At 45.4% G+C, this 21,763-nt stretch overlaps 1 protein-coding gene and 1 long non-coding RNA gene across 7 annotated transcripts in view; one reads left to right on the forward strand and one right to left on the reverse strand.

Annotated features, from left to right (window-relative positions):
* Positions 1-314: 314 nt before the first annotated feature.
* PIP4P2 (phosphatidylinositol-4,5-bisphosphate 4-phosphatase 2) overlaps positions 315-21,763 on the forward strand; it is a 56,987-nt gene continuing 35,538 nt past the window's right edge. Inside the window, exons 1-2 of one of the 2 annotated variants that reach the window (XM_075920407.2) lie at positions 315-569; positions 18,894-19,039. In XM_075920407.2, coding sequence (XP_075776522.1) covers positions 464-569; positions 18,894-19,039 — 252 coding nt within the window. In that variant the 5' untranslated portion in view covers positions 315-463. Of the gene's footprint in view, positions 570-18,890; positions 19,040-21,763 lie in introns of both variants that reach the window. The other variant, XM_075920406.2, reaches the window with a different exon arrangement.
* LOC112545134 (uncharacterized) overlaps positions 19,249-21,763 on the reverse strand; it is a 70,614-nt gene continuing 68,099 nt past the window's right edge. For all 5 annotated transcript variants that reach the window (XR_016348701.1, XR_012901324.2, XR_016348702.1 and 2 more), the window contains one exon: positions 19,249-19,387. This is a non-coding gene — a long non-coding RNA (uncharacterized LOC112545134). The remainder of the gene's footprint in view (positions 19,388-21,763) is intronic.

Genomic DNA, 21,763 nt, shown 5'->3' on the forward strand with positions numbered 1-21,763 from the left:
TAGTAAGCAAGGGTGGATGGGGGTGTACATACCCCCACCGTGCCAGGGCTTCCCTCCCTACTGCATTTGTGCCCCAGGCAACTACAGGTGGTGCTCTCTCTCCTGCTCATATCCCATTTCCTTGCGTGAGGAAAGCCTGGACACGAACCTCTCCGCATTAACTGCCCCGGAAAACAAAAACAGCTGCAACACGAGTTATCCCCCCCCCCCCCCCAACTCCGGCAGGGGCTGCAGAGAGAGGAAGCTCTGTCCTTCCCCATCCCCGCCCTATTGCTTGTGACATAGGGAGGGCCAGTTTGTGCTCCCCCCCCCTTTCCAGGTCCCAGTCCCTCCCCCCGCTTCTCGCGCTGCTGGCCGCGCTCCCCTCCTCCCCCTCGCTCCAGTGCCTTGTGACACGCTCACACGCCGGGCGCGCGAGGAAAGGCTCTTCCCCGGGTTCAGCCGGCCCTGCTGCCGCATAGTCATGGCTGCTGACGGGGTGGACGAGCGCTCCCCTCTGCTGTCCGCGCCCAGCTCCGGCAATGTCACCCCTACCGCGCCGCCCTATTTGCCAGAGAGCAGCCCCAAAGGTAAGTGCCCACTGCCCGGCCCGCAGCCTCCCTTCCCAACCTGCGCCGGGAGAGCGAGAAGGTGGCTGGTGGGTCCCGCAGCTTGGCCTGGCCCTGCAGGGCTTTCTCGGCGTGCCGGGGAGACCGGGGTATTTTCCTGGCGGGGGGCAGCGTGGCAAGGGCAGCCCGATGCGTTTGTCGCAGCAGCAGTAGCCTTCGGTGCATTGTTACCGGCGGCGGCGAGTCCAACGTGCAGACCCTAACGCGCCTCGCTCCGAAACTGCTGCTTGGCCTAGGCAGAGGCAGGGTGTGTTTGGTGCACACATTGTTCCCATGTCCTTGAGAAGCTGTTGCTCAAAAAACAAGCAATGCAAACCACGCAGGCTGTCTAGTCCGGCGTGGAAAGCCGCCCCCTCGAATTGGGGGTTCCCTGTTCGTACAACCCACGAGCAAGACATTCTTGTACCCCCCGGTCAGCTCTCAGTAATTATACTGATCTTTGAGTAAAGTATCTGGGTGGGATAGTGCATATTTAATTAGCCTTTTGGTGCTGTTTACTGTTACTTTTCACTAACGTGTGCACAACAAACTTCTTTTGGAGCTGACAGCACCTTTATCTTTTGCTTGATTTGCGTTAAGAGGGAAGAGCGCTGGCATTTTTAGGCTCTGAGGAAATCACGTCTGATTGTGTGTGCCTGATTGTTGGTAGCCGCTCTTGATTGCAGTGGCTTGCCTTGAGGAGGGGGAAGGGTCGTTGTTGGGCCTTGAGACTAGCAGGAATGTATATAGTTTAGTGAACAATAGGCTGAAGGAGGAAAGGAATAAATGACAGTTTTTAATGTTTAACTATTTAACTAATTACACAGGATTTTACATCCCTAATAGAGAGCAGCGCTCTCTACACTAGCATCTATATTGAATAAAGCGACTAACACATGTCTTTGCAAGACATGCAAAAAAGGCAAGTTTGATACAATAAATCATTGACTTGTGAATGTGGGATCCAGATTAATGCTGTGGCATTAAACTCAGTGAAAATTGGCCTGTTGTAAAGGTTGTCTGTTCAGTAAAAGGAGGTTAATTTTTACTGAAGAAAGTAATTTAGATGTGATGATCGGAATGGCATTAAGTTAGGGCTAAAATTAAAAATAATTTGAGTCTATGATCTACAAAACATATTGGTATCGATTTTTTTTAAAGTAGTTTAACCTCTTAAATGTCAGAAAAAGCTCAGACTGTCTAAACTAAATAAGATTAGTTCAGCTTTATTAGAAGCTTTTAAAATATGAAGTTCCAATCCTGCTCTGGCTGGTTTTAATAGGAGCATATGGGTCTCTGATTTTACTGGTTTTGTTACAAATTAAGATCTCCAGTTTTCATGTACAGATTAAACAATTTATACATCTAAACCAGAAAGTGATTTATGTGTGAATACACTGTAGATAGGAGTACTAAAGAAGGTGGACAAATGTTACAGGTGAGCAGATATATACATTTGTATAATCTTTACATTGTCACAGAATCTGAGCTGGGTATGAAAATGTAGCACTGCTATGCTCTTGGTTAACATTAACCATGATCTGGCATTTTTAATTACACAATTTAGTAACACAGGCCTCAAAACAGAGGTTATGAAGATTGGATATTTTTTCTGTGGGATCTAATTATGCAGGGTTTCCTTCACTTCTTATATTTATAGCCTCCTTAGCTTTAGAGTATATTGGTTTTCAGACATTTTGAATTCTCATATGTACAGGTTGAACATGTGTAATCGGGGATTCCCTGTTCCAGTAACATCCATCATCTGGCAGGACCATGGATGTAGGACCAACAAGTCCTGGTGGAGGGCTGGTGGCTGGGCTCCCTGCAGCTGGGCTGCCCAGTGTGCTGCATCTGAGCAGCCAGGCAACAACCCAGTGGGGCTGCCTGGTGGGGCCAGACTAGCACACCACAGCAGGGGTCCCTGGCAGGACCAGGAGCATAGCGGGGTGGGCAAGGGGCCAGGAGCGTAGCAGGGCTGCCCGGTGGGGCAAGGAGCCCGGCGTGCCATAGTGAAAATTTGTAAATACTCATCCCACAGAAAAGATGCAGAATCCATGTGTTAATAGGGTCCTTAAGCATTTTATTGGGCTAAATATGTATGACAGATGGTCTGTAAAAGTCACCTACACATTAGAGCACATAAGCCATACTAGCAAAATAAAATAAAGGATTAGTGAAAATGTGCTTGTTTACAGTATACTAGCAGATGAGACCCGTCCTTGACCAGGCAGAGTCATTTTGCATAGATTACACTTATAGGAAAGTTCAAGAAATTCAATAGAATAGAATTTTTTATTAATGTGCTTGCAAAAGGGAAGTAAAAGAACAGTTTTAAATTTGTAGGATTTCAATTTCAAACATTATTCATTTTATTGAATAATTACCATACATTGTAAATTTGAATCAGGAACTCGTTAAGCTTCCATTACTCTTTCTGTAACTAATTTGAATTATTTTGTGATTTGTTACAGTAAAAATGTTTTGCACTAAAATGACAGTGGAATAGGTTACTTGATTTTAATTTTGTTTGCACATATTTTATTAACTCTAATCAGAATAGTCATGACTTTTTTCCAATTAAAAAAAATTATTTAAACCTTTCACCAAGCATATTCTGGTATAAACAGTAGTGCATTCAGCTAATTTAAGTGGCAGGATTGTTTATGCAAAATTTGGTGTCTGTAGGTAATCAGGAAGTATGACTTTATTTTGCACAAACAAATCCACAAACAAACTCTTCAAAATATATAACAGGCTAAGTTGTTGTAGATTCCTAGTTAGTTGTGTGTCTACCTCAGTTACTCTGAGGAAAGTCAAGTCACAGAATTCCCCCACGAGTAATCTTTGCTTCTGTTAAATCCTGGAAGCCCATATATTTTTCACCGAGGCTTAGTTTTCAGGCTAGTAGATACTGGATACACTTTTCAAGTGCTTTAAATGTCATATTTGATTATGTTTTCTAAGAGGAAGAATCACCTTTTAAATATTAAGGAGTGTGTGGCTGATAACACATCTTCAGGGCTCAGTATGATGCATTGGAAACACCAGTGTGTAAGGAGTATCTTCTCTTCACACAAGCAGCAGGGCGGGATCTCTCAAAAGCATGCAGGAGTGTGGTAGGGATTGTCATATCCTGGAAGGACTTGGTTTGTTGAGTTGGAGAGTTGGAAATGGCTAACCCACAAGTGTATCTGCTACAGTGAGCACATAGTAGGCATGCATATTCCTACTGAGAGGAGCAGCAGAATATGCACCGTAGTGAAATAGTCCAGCAGCATGTTTATGATGGAGGATTCATTGTGGTTCTTTTGGCCAGGGCAGGATTTAGATTATAATGTCTTACTGGCAGGAGTAAGTTTGTTTGATGTTGTGCAGCAGATTATTTAGATCCATTTCAGTCTGGCTTTAGGCTGGATTTTGGAACTGAAACAGCCTTGGTCGCCCTGGTAGATGACCTATGCTGGGAGATAGAAAGGGGGAGTGCATCCCTGTTGATTCTCTTGGACCTTTCAGCAGCTTTTGATACCATCGACCAAGGTATCCTTCTGAAAGCCTAGTGGAGTTGGTTATCAGAGGCACTGTTTTGCGGTGGTTCCTGTCTTACCTGTCGGGATGCCTTCAGAAGGTGCAGCTAGGGGACTGCTGTTCGACCCCATGGTAGTTGGAAACTTGCAGGACCCTGTAGCACATCTTGTCCTCTATGCTGTTTAACATTTACATCAGTGGTCTCCAACCTTTTTATGCCCAAGATCACTTTTTAAATGTCAGAACAAGCCAAGAACTACCCCATCCTTCTCCCAAGACCCCACCCCTTCCTAGAAGCCACACCCTCTCTGTTCTCCTCCTCTCCATCACTTGCTATCCCCAGCCCTTATACACTCTCAGGATATGGCTACACTGTCGCTTTTTTCCAGTTCTCCTGTAGGAAGAGGTTTTTCCGATATTTGGCCAAATGTCAGAAAATCCCCTTCTTTTGGAAGCCCCCTTATTCTTCGTAGAACAAGGAATACAGGGGTTTCCGAAAGAGCATGTTTGCTCTTCCATTAAAAAAAGCAGAAGAACAAACGCGTCCCTGGACATGGAAGATTTTTTTCTGGAATACCTCTGGTATCCTGGAAAAACTCTTGTAGTCTAGCTGTACCCTCACTGGGTTGAGACAGGATGTGTGGGCTCTGGGGTTGGAATGAAGGATTTGGGTGTGTGAAGGGGTGAGAGGTGCAAGCTCTGGGAGGGAATTTGGATGCAGAAGGATGTGGAGAAGGGGATGCTGGCTCGGAGATGGGGATCCAGGCTGGGGAGTATTGGGCTCAGGTGGAAGGTCAGGGTGCTGAGCAAGCCACAGGCTTGTGGATGTGAGGGTGCAGGAGTTTGGATTGCGGTATGTGAGGGGCCCAGGGAAGAGAGGTTGAGAGGATGATTGGCTCAGGACACAGATTTGTGGTGTGTGGCTGGTGCAGGAGTGTTGTGGCAGAAGACTGAGGATGTGGGGGTGCAGGAGTTGGGGGATGTGAGAGGCTCAGGAGAGGGGGTTCCATTGTATGATAGACTAAGATTTGAGATCTGGGGGCAGTAAAGGAGTGTTATAATGCTGCGGCAAGATGAGGGCTTGGCCCCAATTGGGGGTTTGTTGGTCGGGCTTCATTTTTAAATAAAATATTATGTCAAACAAAAATTTTCAGCACTGCCTTTATTTATGAGAGGGACGGGGAACCTGTTTTGAGTCAGTGGTCACTGACTCACAGAAAAGTCAGTTGAGGCTACACAAGTAAGATGCAAAAAAATAACTTTTCCAAAACCCCCCAAGCCTCACTAATGTGGGGGGAAAAGGTAGGCGTCCCAGGAGGATGCATGCACCAGGGGCTTCCTTCTTCTGTGCTGGTGGGGGCAGGGGACATGGTGCTGTTGAGTGCTGGGGTGGGGGACATGGTGCCCTCCACTACCGCCTCTCCACTCCACAGGGGAAGGAAGTCTCCAGTGTGTGCCTCCTCCCAGGACTCTTATTTCCCCTCTCTGCCCCCTGCACAGAAGAAGGAAGCCCCTGGTGCATGCCTCCTCCTGGAACTCCTACCCCTTCCCCCCCTACAGGGGAAGGAAGTCCCGGTACGTGCCTCCTCTGATGACTCCTCCCCCCCCCCCCGCCACACAGGAAGTCCCCAGCATGCCACAGACCTGGGTTCTGGTACTGCACCAATTGTTTGGGGGACGGGGAGCAGCCAGCGCACTTTCTGAAACCCCGCAAGTGGCACACGGCTATGGGACTTCCATCCACCCCAGAGGGAGCTGGTGCTACCTCCATTGTCGCATTAGTGGGGCTTCTTGGGGGTGGGAGGTAATGGGGGGGCCCAAATGCCTCATAATCGACTGGTTGAGCCCTCCCGATCGACCAGTCAATCACGATCAGTGGGTTGGTGACCACGGATCTTAAACTGCATCAAGGGAGGTTTAGGTTGGACATGAGGAAAAAGTTTCTAACTGTTAGGGTGGTTAAACACTGGACTAAATTGCCCAGGGAGGTTGTGGAATCTCTATCTCTGGAGATATTTAAGAGTAGGTTAGATAAATGTCTATCAGGGATGGTGTAGACAGTATTTGGTCCTGCCATGAGGGCAGGGGACTGGACTCGATGACCTCTCGAGGTCCTTTCTCGTCTTAGTATTCTATGATTCTATGATCTACATGAAGCCACTGGGAGAGGTCACAAGGAGTTCTGGAGGACAGTGCCATCAATATGCAAATGACACCTAACTCTATTTCCCTGTGACATCAGAACCAGGTGTGGCGGTGATTGATCTAAACCGGTGTCTGGAGGCGGTGATGGACTGGATGAAGTCAAACAAGCTGAAGTTGAATCCAGATAAGAATGAGGTCTTGTGGATCAGGAGGCCATCTGTTCAGGAATGTAGTGTGGTACCTGTTCTAGATGGGGTTACGCTCCCCCTTAAAAAACAGGTGCACAGCCTAGGAATCCTCTTGGACCCTTTTTTAACATTTGAGAACCAAATTTCTTCAGTGGCCAGGCATGCTTTTGGGCAGATTCGCCTGATCTGCCAGCTGTGACCCTCCCTGAACAAGCATGACTTGGCCACAGTGATCCATGCTCTTGTTACATCCCAGTTGGATTATTGTAATGCGCTTTATGTGGGGCTGCCTTTGAAGAGCCTTTGGAAATTTCAGCTGGTCCAGAATGTGTCTAGTTTTAACTAATACTCGTTATACGGAGCGCATTATGCCAGTGCTCCAGAAGCTGCATTGGTTTCCAGTATGTTTCTGGGCCCAATTTAAGGTCTTGGTTATGACCTTAACAGGTTGGGTCCATGGCATCTGAAGGACCATCTTCTCCCATATGAGCCTGCCTGCGGATTGAGGTCAGCTGGGGAGGCTCTGTTCTGTGTTCCTTCACTTGGGGAGATAAGATTAACATCTATGTGGAGCAGGGCCATCTCAGCATTTGCTCCCAGGCTGTGGAATTCTCTCCCCTGGGATATTTGCCTGGCACCAATGCTAGCATTGTTTCCGTGCAAGGCTAAAGCCACCCGTTTTACTTGTGCTATTATTGGTGTTGAGTGTGTGTTTGTCCCTCCTCTCAAGATGTCTTAGCAGGTTTTATATTCTTCTGGGTCTCATATTTTAATTTTTTATATATATTATAGTTTAAAAATTTTGTAAGCCACCTTGAATATTTAAATAGAGAGGCGGGGTAAAAATATTTTCAATAAATAATAAATAAATCTAACTTTGTCATTCTGCAGGACACATTGAAGGGAATCTTCTTCTGGACTATCTCCCTGCCCTGTCACTAACCACCTGTCTGTCTTATTTTGTGGATCTTCATCAGTGGCTCTGGACCACTGGATGGCTGTGGACTGTAGTTTGAGAGGCACTAAAATAGAGCATTCACTTCTTTTTCTCAACATATTTTTCATTACCTCCATTTACCCTGACCTCCCAATTCATGCCCCTTTGTTAGCTTCAAATCACATCACCTGTCTGTGAGGAAACCTGGAGATCCCTTTATAGATGAGTTGTGCCTTTATCCATGTTGAGCAGAGGAAGAATTTCAAGAGTACTGTGAGATCACTTCTTAGGAAGCCAGTACATTATTCCATCCACAGTATTCCTATCCTGCGGAGAAAGGGACCTATTTCCTAACTTGTACTAGAATACTTTGCATAGCAGAGCAATCTGCTGTCATCACTGAACTGATGTAGCTGTTGTTTCTTTTGTTGTAAGTAACAGTGATAATGTAGCTATAAACCATAATGTCAGGAGCAGAAATCAGATTTCATAACATGCTCTGAAAAAGATCTATGGCTTGTAAAAACAAGACTTGCTGGAAATGACTGGATATTGGGCTTAATAGGCTTATGCATGTGAACTGTTTTACTGCTGTCAGAATATTGTATCTTACAAATGCCACCAATATTTAGTCTGAAATTCAGACTGTTAAAAAGCCATCTGGAAGTACTACATTAATATACTTTGAAAGCTGTCTGCATTTCTATTAAGGATTAATGGTTGGCAGATTCCGAACTCAGGTAGGGAATCTGTTTTTTCACTATACAGGAAGCCCTCACCATCTGCAGTTTTGCTGTTTGTGTTTCGCATATTGCATCGCACCAGCCCAAGCATATGATGCAGTGTGCTGATGTTTTTTCAGTGCCTTCTAGAAAGAAAATTGCAATAGCTAAACTTAAGACGCACCCTTAATTAAGGCACCGGGGCGGAGGGAGAGGGGGAAAGCAAGTGAATGAGACAGTGGTCAAGAGGTTAAAAAGAGAAAAAAGATGAATACTTAAAGTGAGTAAGTTGAATTGTTGGATAAACTCGCAAGTGGTGGTAGTGTGGCCTCCGTAGCTGGAATGTCTCACATTTAGCAAGTCTACCATGTATTATATCAAAAGGGAGGAAAGCATAAGGGATGGTGTTTCTACAAGTGCACCAGCTTGTGCAAAGGTGTCATGTGAGTAGTGATCCCCTGATTGAGAAAATGGAAAAGGCATTAAGAATTTGCATTCAAGACATAGCACAGAAACAAGCACCTGTGATTGGTGCTATAATTCAAATAAAGACTTTGAGTATGTGGAAGCAATTTGCGCAAGCATCAAGCAGTGAAGGGGGAAATTATGACAGTGTAGTGTCATTCACCACACACAATGGGTGATTGGGGAAATTTAAAAAGTGATACAATTTACATGTGAAGTTAATGTGGGAATTGGTCCATAATCTTCTTAAAATTATGGCGGAAAAGAATTATGTGCCCCAGCAAGTTTTCAGTGCAGATGAAAAGGCAGAAAGGACACCTTCGAGCTTCAGAAAGGTAGCAAAAGACAGGCTAACCCTTCAGAAACGGTGGAGGAGTTGCACTGTACAGGCAGTCCCTGACTTATGCGGATCCGACTTATGTCGGATCCGCACTTACGAACGGGGCATTTCTCGCCCCGGAGCTCATGGGCGGCGGGTCGCCACCTGTGTCCTCCGGGGCGAGAAAAGCTTCTCCCGGTCTCCCTGGTCTGCTGGGGGGGTCCAGCAAAGCTGCTGGACCCCCCCAGCAGACCAGGGACACCCGAGCAAAGCCGCCGCCTGGGCAGCTTTACGAGCAAAGCCACCCAGGCGGCAGCTTGGCTCAGGTGTCCCTGGTCTGCTGGGGGGGGTCCAGCGGCTTTGCTGAACCCCCCCCCCCCCCAGCAGACCAGGGGGATAGGAGCAAAGCCGCACGGGCAGCGGGGTTCCTCTGCCTGTGCGGCTTTGCTCGGGTCTCCCTGGTCTGCTGGGGGGGGGGGGGGGGCGCAGCTAGTGCGCCCCCCCCCCCCAGCAGACCAGGCTTTTGTTGCGGGATGCCTCGGGTAGAGCAGCTGGGGTGCTGCCGGGTTGGTCCTGTGGGAACCTACCGGGCAGCGCCCCAGCTGTTCTGTCCCAGGCTCCAGATTCAGCAGCTGTTGAAACTGATCAGGCTGATTCCAGGAAGCTGGGGGCAGAGCAACTCTGCCTCCGGCTTCCTGTAGTCAGCCCCTGGTCAGTTTCAGTGGCAGCAGCTGAATCTGGAGCCAGTTCCGACTTCACACAAATTCAACTTAAGAACAAACCTATAGTCCCTATCTTGTATGTAACCCGGGGACTGCCTGTATGTAAGAGAGCAGTATGATTTCTCAGTATAAAGCGAGAGAAAAGCCTATTTGAGAGTCTTTGGGTTAAGTTTAGAGGTTGGAGCAACAGGAGCGATTTTGTGGTGGGTGTCTGCTGTCGACCACCACATCAGGTGGAAGAGGTAGACAAGGCTTTCTTCAGACAACTAACAGAATCTTCCAACTCACAGGCCCGGGTTCTCATGGGGAACTTTAATCACCCAGGTGTCTGTTAGGAGACCAATACAGCAGTACACAGACAATCCAGGAAGTTTTTGGAGAATATTGGGGACAACTTCCTGGTACAAAGTGCTGAAGGAACCAACTAAGAACCATGTGCAGCTTGACTTGCTGCTCAAAAGCAGGGAGGAATTAGTAGGGGAAGTAGATGTGGGTAGCAAGCTAGGAAGCAATGATCACGAGAGAGTCAATTTCAGGATCCTGACCAAAGGAAGAAAGGAGAGCTTCAAAATACAGACCCTGGACTTCAGAAAAGCAGACTTTGACTCCTTTAGGGAACTGATGAGCAAGATCCTCTGTAATGCAAACATGAAGGGGAAAGGAATCCAGGAGAGAGTATTTTAAAGAAACCTTATTGAAGGTACAGGAACAAACGAGGGATGCAAACAACATATGCATATCGGGTAGTCGAGTAATAACTTGACTAGTCCCTCCTCCCCTCTCACTACCTCTAGCAGAGAGAGGTAGCAAGTGGGGAGCAGGAGCAGGTACTGGTGTGAGCCGACTTAAAAGCCAGTTCCCCCCAGCACCATCTCCAGTGGGTGCAAAAGAGGTAGAGGCATAGCGGGGGAACTGGCGCGAGTCAGGAATCCATTATCCTGGCTCACTCCTGGTCCTCGCCATTGTGCATCTACTTTTTAAATGTATTAAGAGCCACTTGCAATCAAGCTGCAATGATGCCGTACCAAAATATTTTTAAGGACTTAAAGAAAAACTCTATACTGCTTCCCATCACAATGTCCCTTTGTGAATCCACCACCGCTAACCGCCTAATCTCAGAGGAACAATGAGATTCACAGAGTGTGAGTTCAATGAACTGTTTTGGGTGATTAGTGTTGAAGTTGTTTAACTGCATTACCTTTGTGTGTTCAGTTTGGTTGGAAATCTGTTGTTTTGAAGTTGTTTGACTGTGAATCAGCAGGTAATAAAACACTAGTTAGCATTATGTTTTGGACAATGTGTTGTATTGTGTTATGAATACCCCTGCCCTCAATATTCACGGATTTTGGCATTCTCAGTGATCTTAAGAACACATCCCCCAGGAATGACAAAGGGCTTTCTTTATACTCTTTGCTTTGGAGTACAGGAGGGTGCCTAGGATTGCGGGGGGAAGGGGGTAGCTTAAAGTGGAGTAGGGGGTTGGGGCTTGGGCTTACCTGGGTGGCTTCCTACTGGGGCCAGTGAGGAGGGGCTCCTCCCCCTCCCCCACCTGCCCTGCAAAGGGCAACATCAGGCCTTGGTGAGAGTGATCTCTCCCTGTTGCAGCCCTGTGCAGGGAAGCTCTGTGGCTGCACAGCTTAGAGAGCACTTAGATCAGGGATGGCCAACCCATTAGGAATGAAGAGCCAAAATAGCGATTGACAGGTGGCGAAGAGCCACATACTGGGGGAGAGGGGAGGAAGATGAGCAAAAAAACCCAGCCGTGTCGGGGGAAAGTAGGTGCCAGTACACTGTTCCAGGGAGGGGGCTCCAGGCTGGACAGTGTTCAAGTCCAGGTGGAGGGTTGGGGCACTGAGCAAGCTGCAAGCTTGTGGCTGTGAGGGTGCAGGAGTTTGGGCTGAGGTGCATGAGGGGCTCAGGGCAGGGAGGCTGGGAGTATGATGGGCTCAGGACAGATTTGCAGTGTGTGGATGGTGTAGGAGTGTAGTGGCAGAAGACTGAGGATGTGGGGGTGCAGGAGTTTGGGGGTGTGTGAAGCTCTGGACAGAAGGTTCCAGTGTATGATAGGCTCAGATTTGGGGTCCGGGGGGTGCAGGAGTGTTATGATGCTGCGACCAGATGGGGGCTTGGTCCCGGATGGGGGCTTGTTGGCCAGGCTTCATTTTTAAATAAAATACTATGTCAAACACAACATATTTCAGCATTGTCTTTATTAATGAGAGGGGTGGGGAACCTGTTTTGAGTCAGGGGTCACTGACCCACAGAAAAGTCCGTCAGTGCCACACAAGTGAGATGCAAAAAACAATCCCTCCAAAAAACCCCCAAGCCTCACTAATGTGGCCCCAACTGTGCTGGTGAAGGCAGAGGACAGAGTGCTGAGGCAAGGTGCTGGTGTATGCTGGGGCAGGGTGATGCTGGATGCTGGGGCAGGTGGCAAGGTGCTGGTGGGGGCAGGGGACATGGTGCTGGTGGGGGGGGGGGAGGTATGGCCAGGGCAAGGGGACAGACACAGCTCGGCTGGTACCTGGGGATCCCGGGTCTCAGGAAGTGCACGGGCTGCTCTTCTCCCCTCCCCTCCCCTCCCCTCCCCTCCCCTCCCCTCCCCTCCCCTCCATAAACAGCTGGCATGCTTCCTGAAACACTGGGTCTTTCACTCAGCCGGGGACTTCCTTCCTCCTGCCTGCCTGCCTGTGCAGGATGTGTGTGTGTGTGTGTGTGTGTGTGTGTGTGTAGGAATCCCAGGACTGCATGCCAGCTCCAACTTCTCAGGAAGCGCATGCTCTTTCTTTGCTCCCCATGACAGCTGCATGCTTCCTGAGAAGTTGGAGCTGGCATGCAGTACTAGGATTTCTATTTCCTCCTCCCCGCCCTCCACTTTAACCCAATCCTCCTCCCCTCACCTTCCCCAGAGCCAGACACCTTGCCTCCCTGCCCCTCTCCCCAACCTTATGCTTGGGACCCAGAGCTGCTGCTACCGCCATGCCATCTTTCTACCGGCACTGGGCGCGTAAGCTGAGTGGCTGGCTTTAAGCATGTGCTGGCTGGGATGCTATGCACACCCCACTCACCTTCCCTCCTCTTCTCCAGAGCCAAGCATCCTGCCACCCCCTCCCCCACTCTAAACTAATCCCCCTCCCCTCTCTAACCGTATGCCCAGGTTCCGGAGCCGCCGCCTGTACTCAGCGACCGGCTACTAGCACGTGCAGGCTGGGACGCTGAGTGCGACCTGGCCTGCATATGCAGGATATGACATAATGCGCTGGGGGGCCTTGAGCACGCATGCAACTCAAAAGTGGCCCAGCCGTGAGAGCGGCTGACCTGAGCAGTTCTGGGTTCTGTCCTGGTTCCATCAGGAGCCGCAATTTTTTTCTTTGGGAGCCGCATGTGGCTCACAAGCCGTGGGTTGGCCACCACTGACTTAGATTGTGAGGCATCCTGCTACCACCTATCCTTAGCATGAGGAATCCTTTTCTGTATGAGCCAGGGGCCTGCTCCCAGTCACAAGTAACATCCACACTCCTTTCTCAGCCCCTGTGGGCTCTGCTCTCCTTCATGCAGACTAATAGGCACTCTCCAACCCCTGAGTCATTCATGCTTTTAGCTATGGTGTGCGGCCCCCTAACCACTGGACAATGAGTATTAGCAGGGACACTCTTCCCAAAGGAACTTTACACTGCAGCTTACTGGTTACACCCTTTTGCCTAAAACACAGCATTCAGATTTGCTTAGAGAGGAGCTGATACAACAAAGAACAGAGGTGCAAGTGGTAGCAAATAGAAATATTAGAAACAAAGAATAACATGTAAAATCAGAATGTGGGTTGTAGAAACTTAGCTAACAGGGTGCTCTTTTGTCTAATAAGTTACTGCTCACACTTGCACAGCATTTTCCCACCTGGATAGGTGGGATCCTCCTACCATGGGACCAAGCACGTAGGCAGCTTTCCTGATGATGGATGCCCTTTCTTTTTTCTGCACCCCTAGAATTTGTTCTTTGCTCCTCACCTATCTACAGTTCCCGCCCCTCAGATGTTCGTCTCTTCTTGTGAATTTCTGCTTCTGAAGGCCACATGCTCTCCTCATTAGCATTTTACTCAGTATGCAAATAGAATCCCATTTGTAAGACATCAAATACACAATGGCTAACTAGGGAGATGAATGTCTCCCATCTTCTGTCTTGTGGAACCTGCCTTAAGGCACACTACCTGTGAATGATGTGCCTTTAATTACAATGGTCTAAGAACATAATTTGCAATGGACATCTCCTTATATATTATCTATATGTATATTTCATAAAGATAATGACTGCAATAGAAATCTTACATAATCCTTGTGACGGACTGGGTCACAGAGATCCCCTTGAGACTTGTCATTTGATGTGCTTAAATACCATGGAGCCTACCTAGCTGTCCCATCATCCTGTCCTGCTGACCTAGACTCTCCGGTTTCCTCCAGCGGTGGCACAGAGTTAGGGTTACACGCCACAACAGAGAGGTATAGACACTGAGATCAGCTCAGCTCCGGGAAGGCTCAGGCAAAGGGACTTGACACAGCACCCAAGTGCACAGCCCTAGTGGATCCCGAACTCCAGATAAATCCGTCTTATTCAACATAAAATTTTATACAGAGCATGCTTATAAATTGTTTGTCGTCTTTATCAATGGAAGAGCTATGCACAGCTGTTCTTCACTCCTCCTTCCCTAGTAAGTTATTTACACTGGGTTTATTAATAAACAAAAGTGATTTTTATTAAGCATAGAAAGGAGGATTTAAGTGGTAGCAGACAGACCAAAGTAAGTTACTGAGCAAAATAAAACATGCCAGATAAGCCTAATACTTGTTACATGCATTTTCTTACCCTAACAGTAGTTCTAATAATTTTTTCTCACAAGCTAGAAAGCCTCCTAACTTGTGACTGATTCTTCCCCCTTTTCAGTCTTTGATGTTTCCAGGAGTCATTTTGTGTGGTAAGCAGGGGTGTCCTAATGTCTGGCAGTAGTCCCTTTGTATCCCTTTTGCCAAAGGCAGGAATCCTTTGTGTTAAGTAAAATGGGTTCCAGCATCAGATGACCTGGACACATGTTTTGACAAGACCACCCATAGTGAAGACTTTCAAGAAAAACAAGACTGTTCACAGATCTTGGTCCTGAAGACTAGGCCATTAAGTTCCTTGAATACTGCTAATGGCCCTCACCTAGTACGTCAAGATTAGTAAACAGGTCTAGGTTTCCCTTGTCTAACTTCAAATACAGGAATGATACATGCACACAAATAGAACGTAAGAAAAACCTAACCTCTATGAAATTATCTAGCTTCTCTTTAAACTCTATTATAGTCCTAGCCTTCACAGCCTCCTCTGGCAAGGAGTTCCACAGGCTGACTACACGTTGTGTGAAGATGAACTTTCTTTTATTAGTTCTAAACCTGCTACCCATTAATTTCATTTGGTGTCCTCTAGTTCTTCTATTATGGGAACTAATAAATAACTTTTCTTTATCGGCCCTCTCCACACCACTTGTAATTTTATAGACCTCTATCATATCCCCCCTCAGTCTCCTCTTTTCTAAACTGAAAAGTCCCAGTCGCTTTAACCTCTCCTCATAGGGAACCCATTCCAAACCCCTAATCATTTTAGTTGCCCTTTTCTAAACCCTTTCCAAGGCCAAGATATCTTTTTTGAGGTGAGGAGACCACATCTGTACACAGTATTCAAGATGTGGGCGTACCATAGTTTTATACAGGGGCAGTAAGATATTCTTTCTTATTTTCTATCCCTTTTTAATAATTCCTAGCATCATATTTGCCTTTTTGACCGCCGCTGCACACTGCGTGGAAGTTTTCAGAGAACGATCCACGATAACTCCAAGATCTCTTTCGTGATTTGTCATAGCCAAATTAGCCCCCATCATACTGTACATATAGTTGGGGTTATTTTTCCCGATGTGCATTACTTTACACTTATTGACATTAAGTTTCATTTGCCATTTTGTTGCCCAATCACTCAGTTTGGTGAATAGTGATAGAAATGTAGCCGTGTTAGTCTGGGGTAGTTGAAGCAAAATGCAGGACAATGTAGCACTTTAAAGACTAACAAGATGGTTTAATTTTAATCATGTTCATATTCATATTTGTTCATTTTTTTAATTGTATCCTTTGGTATATATGGTTGTGACTACTTTCTTCCACTATTTGATCTGAGGAAGTGGGTCTGGCCCACGAAAGCTCATCATCTAATAAACCATCTTGTTAGTCTTTAAAGTGCTACATTGTCCTGCATTTTGCTTCAGTTTGGTGAGATCTTCTTGGAGTCCCTCACAGTCTACTTCTGTCTTGACTATCCTAAACAGTTTGGTATCATCCGCAATCTTTACCACCTCGCTGTTTACCCCTTTCTCCAGATCATTTATGAATAAGTTGAAAAGGACTGGTCCCAGGACTGACCCTTGGGAGACACCACTAGTTACCCCTCTCCATTCTGAAAATTTACCATTTATTCCTACCCTTTGTTTCCTGTCTTTTAACCAGTTCTCAGTCCAAGAAAGGACTTTCCCTCTTATCCCATGGCAATGTAATTTACATAAGAGCCTTTGGTGAGGGACCTTGTCAAAGGCTTTCTGAAAATCTAAGTATACTATATCTACTGGATCCCCCTTAGAATATACACATTCAGCAGATTATCACTTTTCTAATTATATATTACAAGATGTAGTTTGTTCATGTCATCTTTGTTCAGTTATGCAAATTCATATTCATAAGCACATTTCCATAAAGAATATGGGATACAACATCACAACTCTCTTTGGTGAATTAAAATGTAAATGTCAGACCCAGAGGATCTCTGTAGCCTAGTGGTTCTCACTTTTGTACTGGCTACCCTAAGAGTGTCTCCACAATCTTAAACAAACCTGATAGGACTAAAGTTAGGCCTGTCAGCTTTAATAGTAGCCCTTTAATTCTTCCCAGTTCTGCTTTTTTTTAAAGGAGTATGATGCCACTCCTTTGGTGTCTTTGAAACGTGATGATAGTTGGGCTCTGAGCTACTATGTAGTTCATTCAGTGTCTCTTGCTCCGTGCTTAAAGGGGAGCTCTTCTGTACAGGCTTCCTAATTTGTGCTATTTTCAGGCTTTGGGCTTCAAATTTTTTACCTCTTCCCACATGCACATATTTAGTGCTCTTTGTGTAAATTGGTATCTGGAAATAAAAATGACTAAAATGTACTCAAGCTTTTATCTTGCTTCATTTTGGACTGTCATTTACTCAACTATAATGTGTTAGACTGTGTTTTCTATTGTCTACTGCAGTTCCCTATTTAAGAACACAGGTATAAACTGCAGTTTGGACCTACTACCTTATTTCCTTCCTGGCTTTTTACAGACCCAAGTAGAGAGAGAGAAATCTGGTAATTCGAAAGGGCAGAAGATTTTTTTTGTCTCCTCATTATACTGAGCTGTTGTTTTTAAACGACTAACTTTTCTTGTTTGTAAATGTACATGCAGCTTATGTAATAAACTTTCTCAGGCAACAGAATACCTTCCTGTAAAACCCAAAAATTGTGTGTGACTTACGAAAGCTGGAGATTCCCAAGATTGGTCAGTCTAACCTGCTACTTCAAGAAGATGTATGAAGCCAACTATTCCACCTCTGCTAAGGCCAAAAGCAGAATTGTTTCCCACACATTTACATCAAGGGACTAAACCACATTCTTAAAGGTCCAGTCCTGTAAGGTGCCAAGTATTCTCCGCTCCCTTTAGTAGAAGTTGAAGGCTCTCAGAACCTTCCGGCCCTTGCAGGACTGCTCCTCTAGCACTCATTCTAGGGCAGCTATTCTTGGGAGTAAGCTAAAATTTCCTTTCTTAATTTCACCTGATTTCTTCTAGCATTACTCTTTTGTATGCCACACTAAATATATCTGCCCCAATATTGCATCCTCTTCAGATAATATAACTCCTTCCAGGACTTCCTACTAGGGATGTGAATGCATAACCGTGCAGACAGTTAACCGATAAGCCTGGGCTTATCAGTTAACGTTCATGGTTACATAGAGACTTTCGCCCCAGTCCCACGGAGTCAGCTGCCACTCCATGCTGCCGCCTCTGTATCATGCTGCAGCAGTGCCGGGCAGCGGGCAGCACCCTGAGAGCAAGGCTGCAGGTGGGAGCTGGAGCACAGCAGCTCCTGCAGCCTTCCTCCTGGGGGCAGGCAGCCAGTGTGAGTCACGAGCCAGCTTAAAAGCTTTCTCCAGGCATGCACCCCACTCCCAATGAGCCAGCTGTGGATGTCTGTAACCATTGAGTTTTTCAGTGGTTACACGTTCATGCAGTTACCTACATTTTAACATGCCTACTTTCTACTTACCCAAATGATTAATGTTTTCTTTCTCTTTCTTTCTTTCTTTCTTTCTTTTTCTTTCTTTCTTTCTTTCTTTCTTTTTCTTTCTTTCTTTCTTTCTTTCTTTTTCTTTCTTTCTTTCTTTCTTTCTTTTTTTCTTTCTTTCTTTCTTTCTTTCTTTCTTTCTTTCTTTCTTTCTTTCTTTCTTTCTTTCTTTCTTTCTTTCTTTCTTTCTTTCTTTCTTTCTTTCTTTCTTTCTTTCTTTCTTTCTTTCTTTCTTTCTTTCTTTCTTTCTTTCTTTCTTTCTTTCTTTCTTTCTTTCTTTCTTTCTTTCTTATTTCCCTTCATAAGTTAGTCTTTTTCTCACCCATCTCTTTCATTGTTTTTGTCTCTCTAAGCACTTTGGAATTTGGCCACATATCTTTGGTACTGAAGTGCTTGGACACACATAGGCTATGTCTACATTGTGCTCTCTTGCGCAAGGGACTTTTGTGCAAGAGGGAGCAGTCTGCACTGCTCCTTCTTGCACAAAACCCCCCTCTTGTGCAAGAACTGTTCTGCCTGAAAAAAGCCCCTTGCGCAAAAATGGTGATTCATAAGTATACAAATGAGGCGTAGTGATATTCATTGCCATGCCTCATTTGCATATGTTCTTGCGCAAGACTGGCCAGTGTAGACGTAGCCATATAGCATTCCAGAGGTGCTTCTGTATTGTCAGTGTTCTATAGTATGTTTATAGAGCTAGGACTAATGTATTAATACAGAATATTGGGGAAACATTTTAAATGTAATCAGTATTGTGATTACTCTAGATAAACAATAATGCTAACCAATGACTTTGATTGTGTAATATTAAGTTATTCTGATCACAGAAAATATTTTCTGTTATAGAGTGATCCTGAGCCTTCTCATGGTTTGGTTGTTGAACTGTTTCATCTGTTCTTTGCAGCAGAACTCCCCCCTCCATATACCGCCATTGCCAGTCCTGATGCCAGTGGTGTTCCTGTAATAAACTGCCGTGTATGCCAGTCGCTAATCAATTTGGATGGCAAGCTTCACCAGCATGTTGTTAAATGCACAGTTTGCAATGAAGCTACGGTAAATGGGTTTTATATTTTTTATTGTTGTTGATATGTTGTCTCAACTCCTTGTTATGTAGCATGAGTACATTGGTATTACTGATCACCTAGCGTATTTATTAAAGGATTATTGACACAGAGGGGGCATGGTTATCTGTTATCAGTGAAAATGTACAAAAGCCATAAAGTCATCAGGTTCCTAAGCTTATTTTGTTTTATTTTTCACAAGTGGGAATTCAAGGGGTTAAGAGAGAGTCAGTTAAAGCAGAAGCTATCTCCTTGATGTTTTAGGGAGAGATGATATCGCATTAGATGATAGGCTCAGAAGATTATATTTTTCAGGGAACGGATGGCAGGATTTTCAGATCTGGCAGAAAAAAAATTGAGGTGCCGTTATTTTAGATGTCTAATCTACTCACTACACTACATATGTGTGCTTTGCTAAATATATGCGCTGTTGTGTTAAATAATGCCCTAAAGACCAGTTTTAAGTATTGCTTAGAAAGTTTTGTGCCATATACTCCACCCCATCCCCTATTTTTTTTTTAAATAAAAGACATTTTCTCAGGACCTGAAATTTATAGTGCCCCCTTGACATACTTGTAAAAGCAAAAGCAATTAATGGTAAGTATCCCTTTCATTACGTTACCCATATCCAGGACAGCAGTGTTATACAGTAAGGAACAAATGTGCTGTTACATTGAGGAACCAAGATATTTTTGGTGCCAAATGGAATTCCCCAACTCAACAGAAATCCCTTCCATACACTTTAGAAAGGTTCGTCAGGGCAGAGAAGAGTGGAAGGGCAGTGGAGATCTACTCCAAATGGCATCCTTTCTCCCACCTCCGTAGGTCAGATTAATAATCGTTTTAGGGGGTGCATGTCCATATACTTAATTTAACCCATTCATCCACACATGGAGACTGTAGCTAAATGACAGCACAGGACTGCTGAGACTCTGGAATCCTAGACGGATTCCACATTCTCTAGTGGTTACAAACCTGCCGACACTGCTTTGTCCCAGCCTTTTCTCTGCCTTGTCTCAATCCCTGTCTCCTCACCAATCCAATACCAGTCTCATTCTATCAGTTCTTACCCTACCCTGCTTGTCTGCAATTGTGCCTGATGCCACAGCAGCTCCTAGTGTCTGGGAGGAACAATGTCAAGGAAATTCCACAGTAGCACAGGAACATACCTAGTACAGATAGACTCTTTGGAAAATTTAGCTACTGAACTCTTACCAAGTCTATAGGCATGTTTGAACTGTAACCAATGTTCCCTCTAATCCTTTTTCATCCATGTGCAGAATAAGTGTTTTATTTGAACAAGGCATGTGCAAATGTGCACCAGCAGTAGACATTAAAAAAATCTCTGTGCTCCCTCCACTAATCAGCTCTGCGGCATATGAATCTCTCCTGAGTGGTCACACAAGTGCACAGCTTATGGGGAACACTGGCCGTGATTGTCAAAGGCTTAAGTGTTGCTAACACTGGCTGATTTATCTTGGGAACAACAAAAGACATGTCCCTGACATAAAGCTTATCTTCCTATCAATTCCTAACCCATTTGCTAAAGCTATAGCAAAGGAGATGCTACAGCTGCTTGCCAAAATGTTTGCAAGAATTTATTTCAGCAGTTGTTAACTTTGCAAATTTCCCTAAACTCGTTTTGAGAAATGGTTGAACCATTTTTGCTGAACCATATTTTTAAAAAAATATTTAGCCTGAGATTGTCTCCTTACATGGAAAATGTCAGCTCCAATAAATAAAGTTTGGCAGAGTAATTGAAAACAATGTCTCGTAATGGGAAGTGTTGAGCAACCTTAACTGTAAGAGTGAATTACCAGCGTCTGCATATACTAAAACTTTTCCATTAGAAATATGTCAGTGTGTGAACACATTGGTAGAAAGTGATATTTCATAGCTTCATAGATCAGGAAGGAACAGGAAGGAACAACTGTGATCATTTATCAGAGGGGTAGCCGTGTTAGTCTGAATCTGCAAAAGCGGCGAGGAGTCCTGTGGCACCTTATAGACTAACTGAAGTGTAGGAGCATAAGCTTTCGTGGGCAAAGACCCACTTCGTCAGATGCATGTAGTGGAAATTTCCAGAGGCAGGTATAAATATGCAGGCCAGGATCAGGCTTGAGATGACGAGGTGGATCCAATCAAGAAGGATGAGGCCCACTTCTAGCAGCTGATCCGGAGGTGTGAATTCCAAGAGAGCAGAAGCTGCTTTTGTAGTTAGCAAGCCATTCACAGTCTTTGTTTAATCCAGAGTTGATTGTGTCAAACTTGAAGATGAACTGTAGCTCAGCAGTTTCTTTTTGAAGTCTGGTCCTGACGTTTTTTTGCTGCAGGATGGCTACCTTTAGATCTGCAATTGTGTGTCCAGGAAGATTGAAGTGTTCCCCTACAGGTTTTTGTATGTTGCCATTCCTAATATCAGATTTGTGTCCATTGATTCTTTTACGTAGGGACTGACCAGTCTGGCCGATGTATATAGCAGTGGGGCATTGTTGGCACATGATGGCATATATTACGTTGGTAGATGTGCAGGAGAACGTACCAGTGACAGTATGGCTGATCTGGTTAGGTCCTGTGATGGTGTTGCTGGTGTCTATATGTGGGCAGAGTTGGCACCGAGGTTTGTTGCAAGGATTGGTTCCTGAGTTCGAGTTATTATGGTGCGGTGTGTAGTTGCTGGTGAGAATATGCTTCAGGTTGGCGGGTTGTCTGTGGA

This window comes from Pelodiscus sinensis, chromosome 2 (assembly GCF_052426305.1).
Source record: "Pelodiscus sinensis isolate ZL-2025 chromosome 2, ASM5242630v1, whole genome shotgun sequence".
Lineage (NCBI taxonomy): Eukaryota > Metazoa > Chordata > Testudines > Trionychidae > Pelodiscus > Pelodiscus sinensis.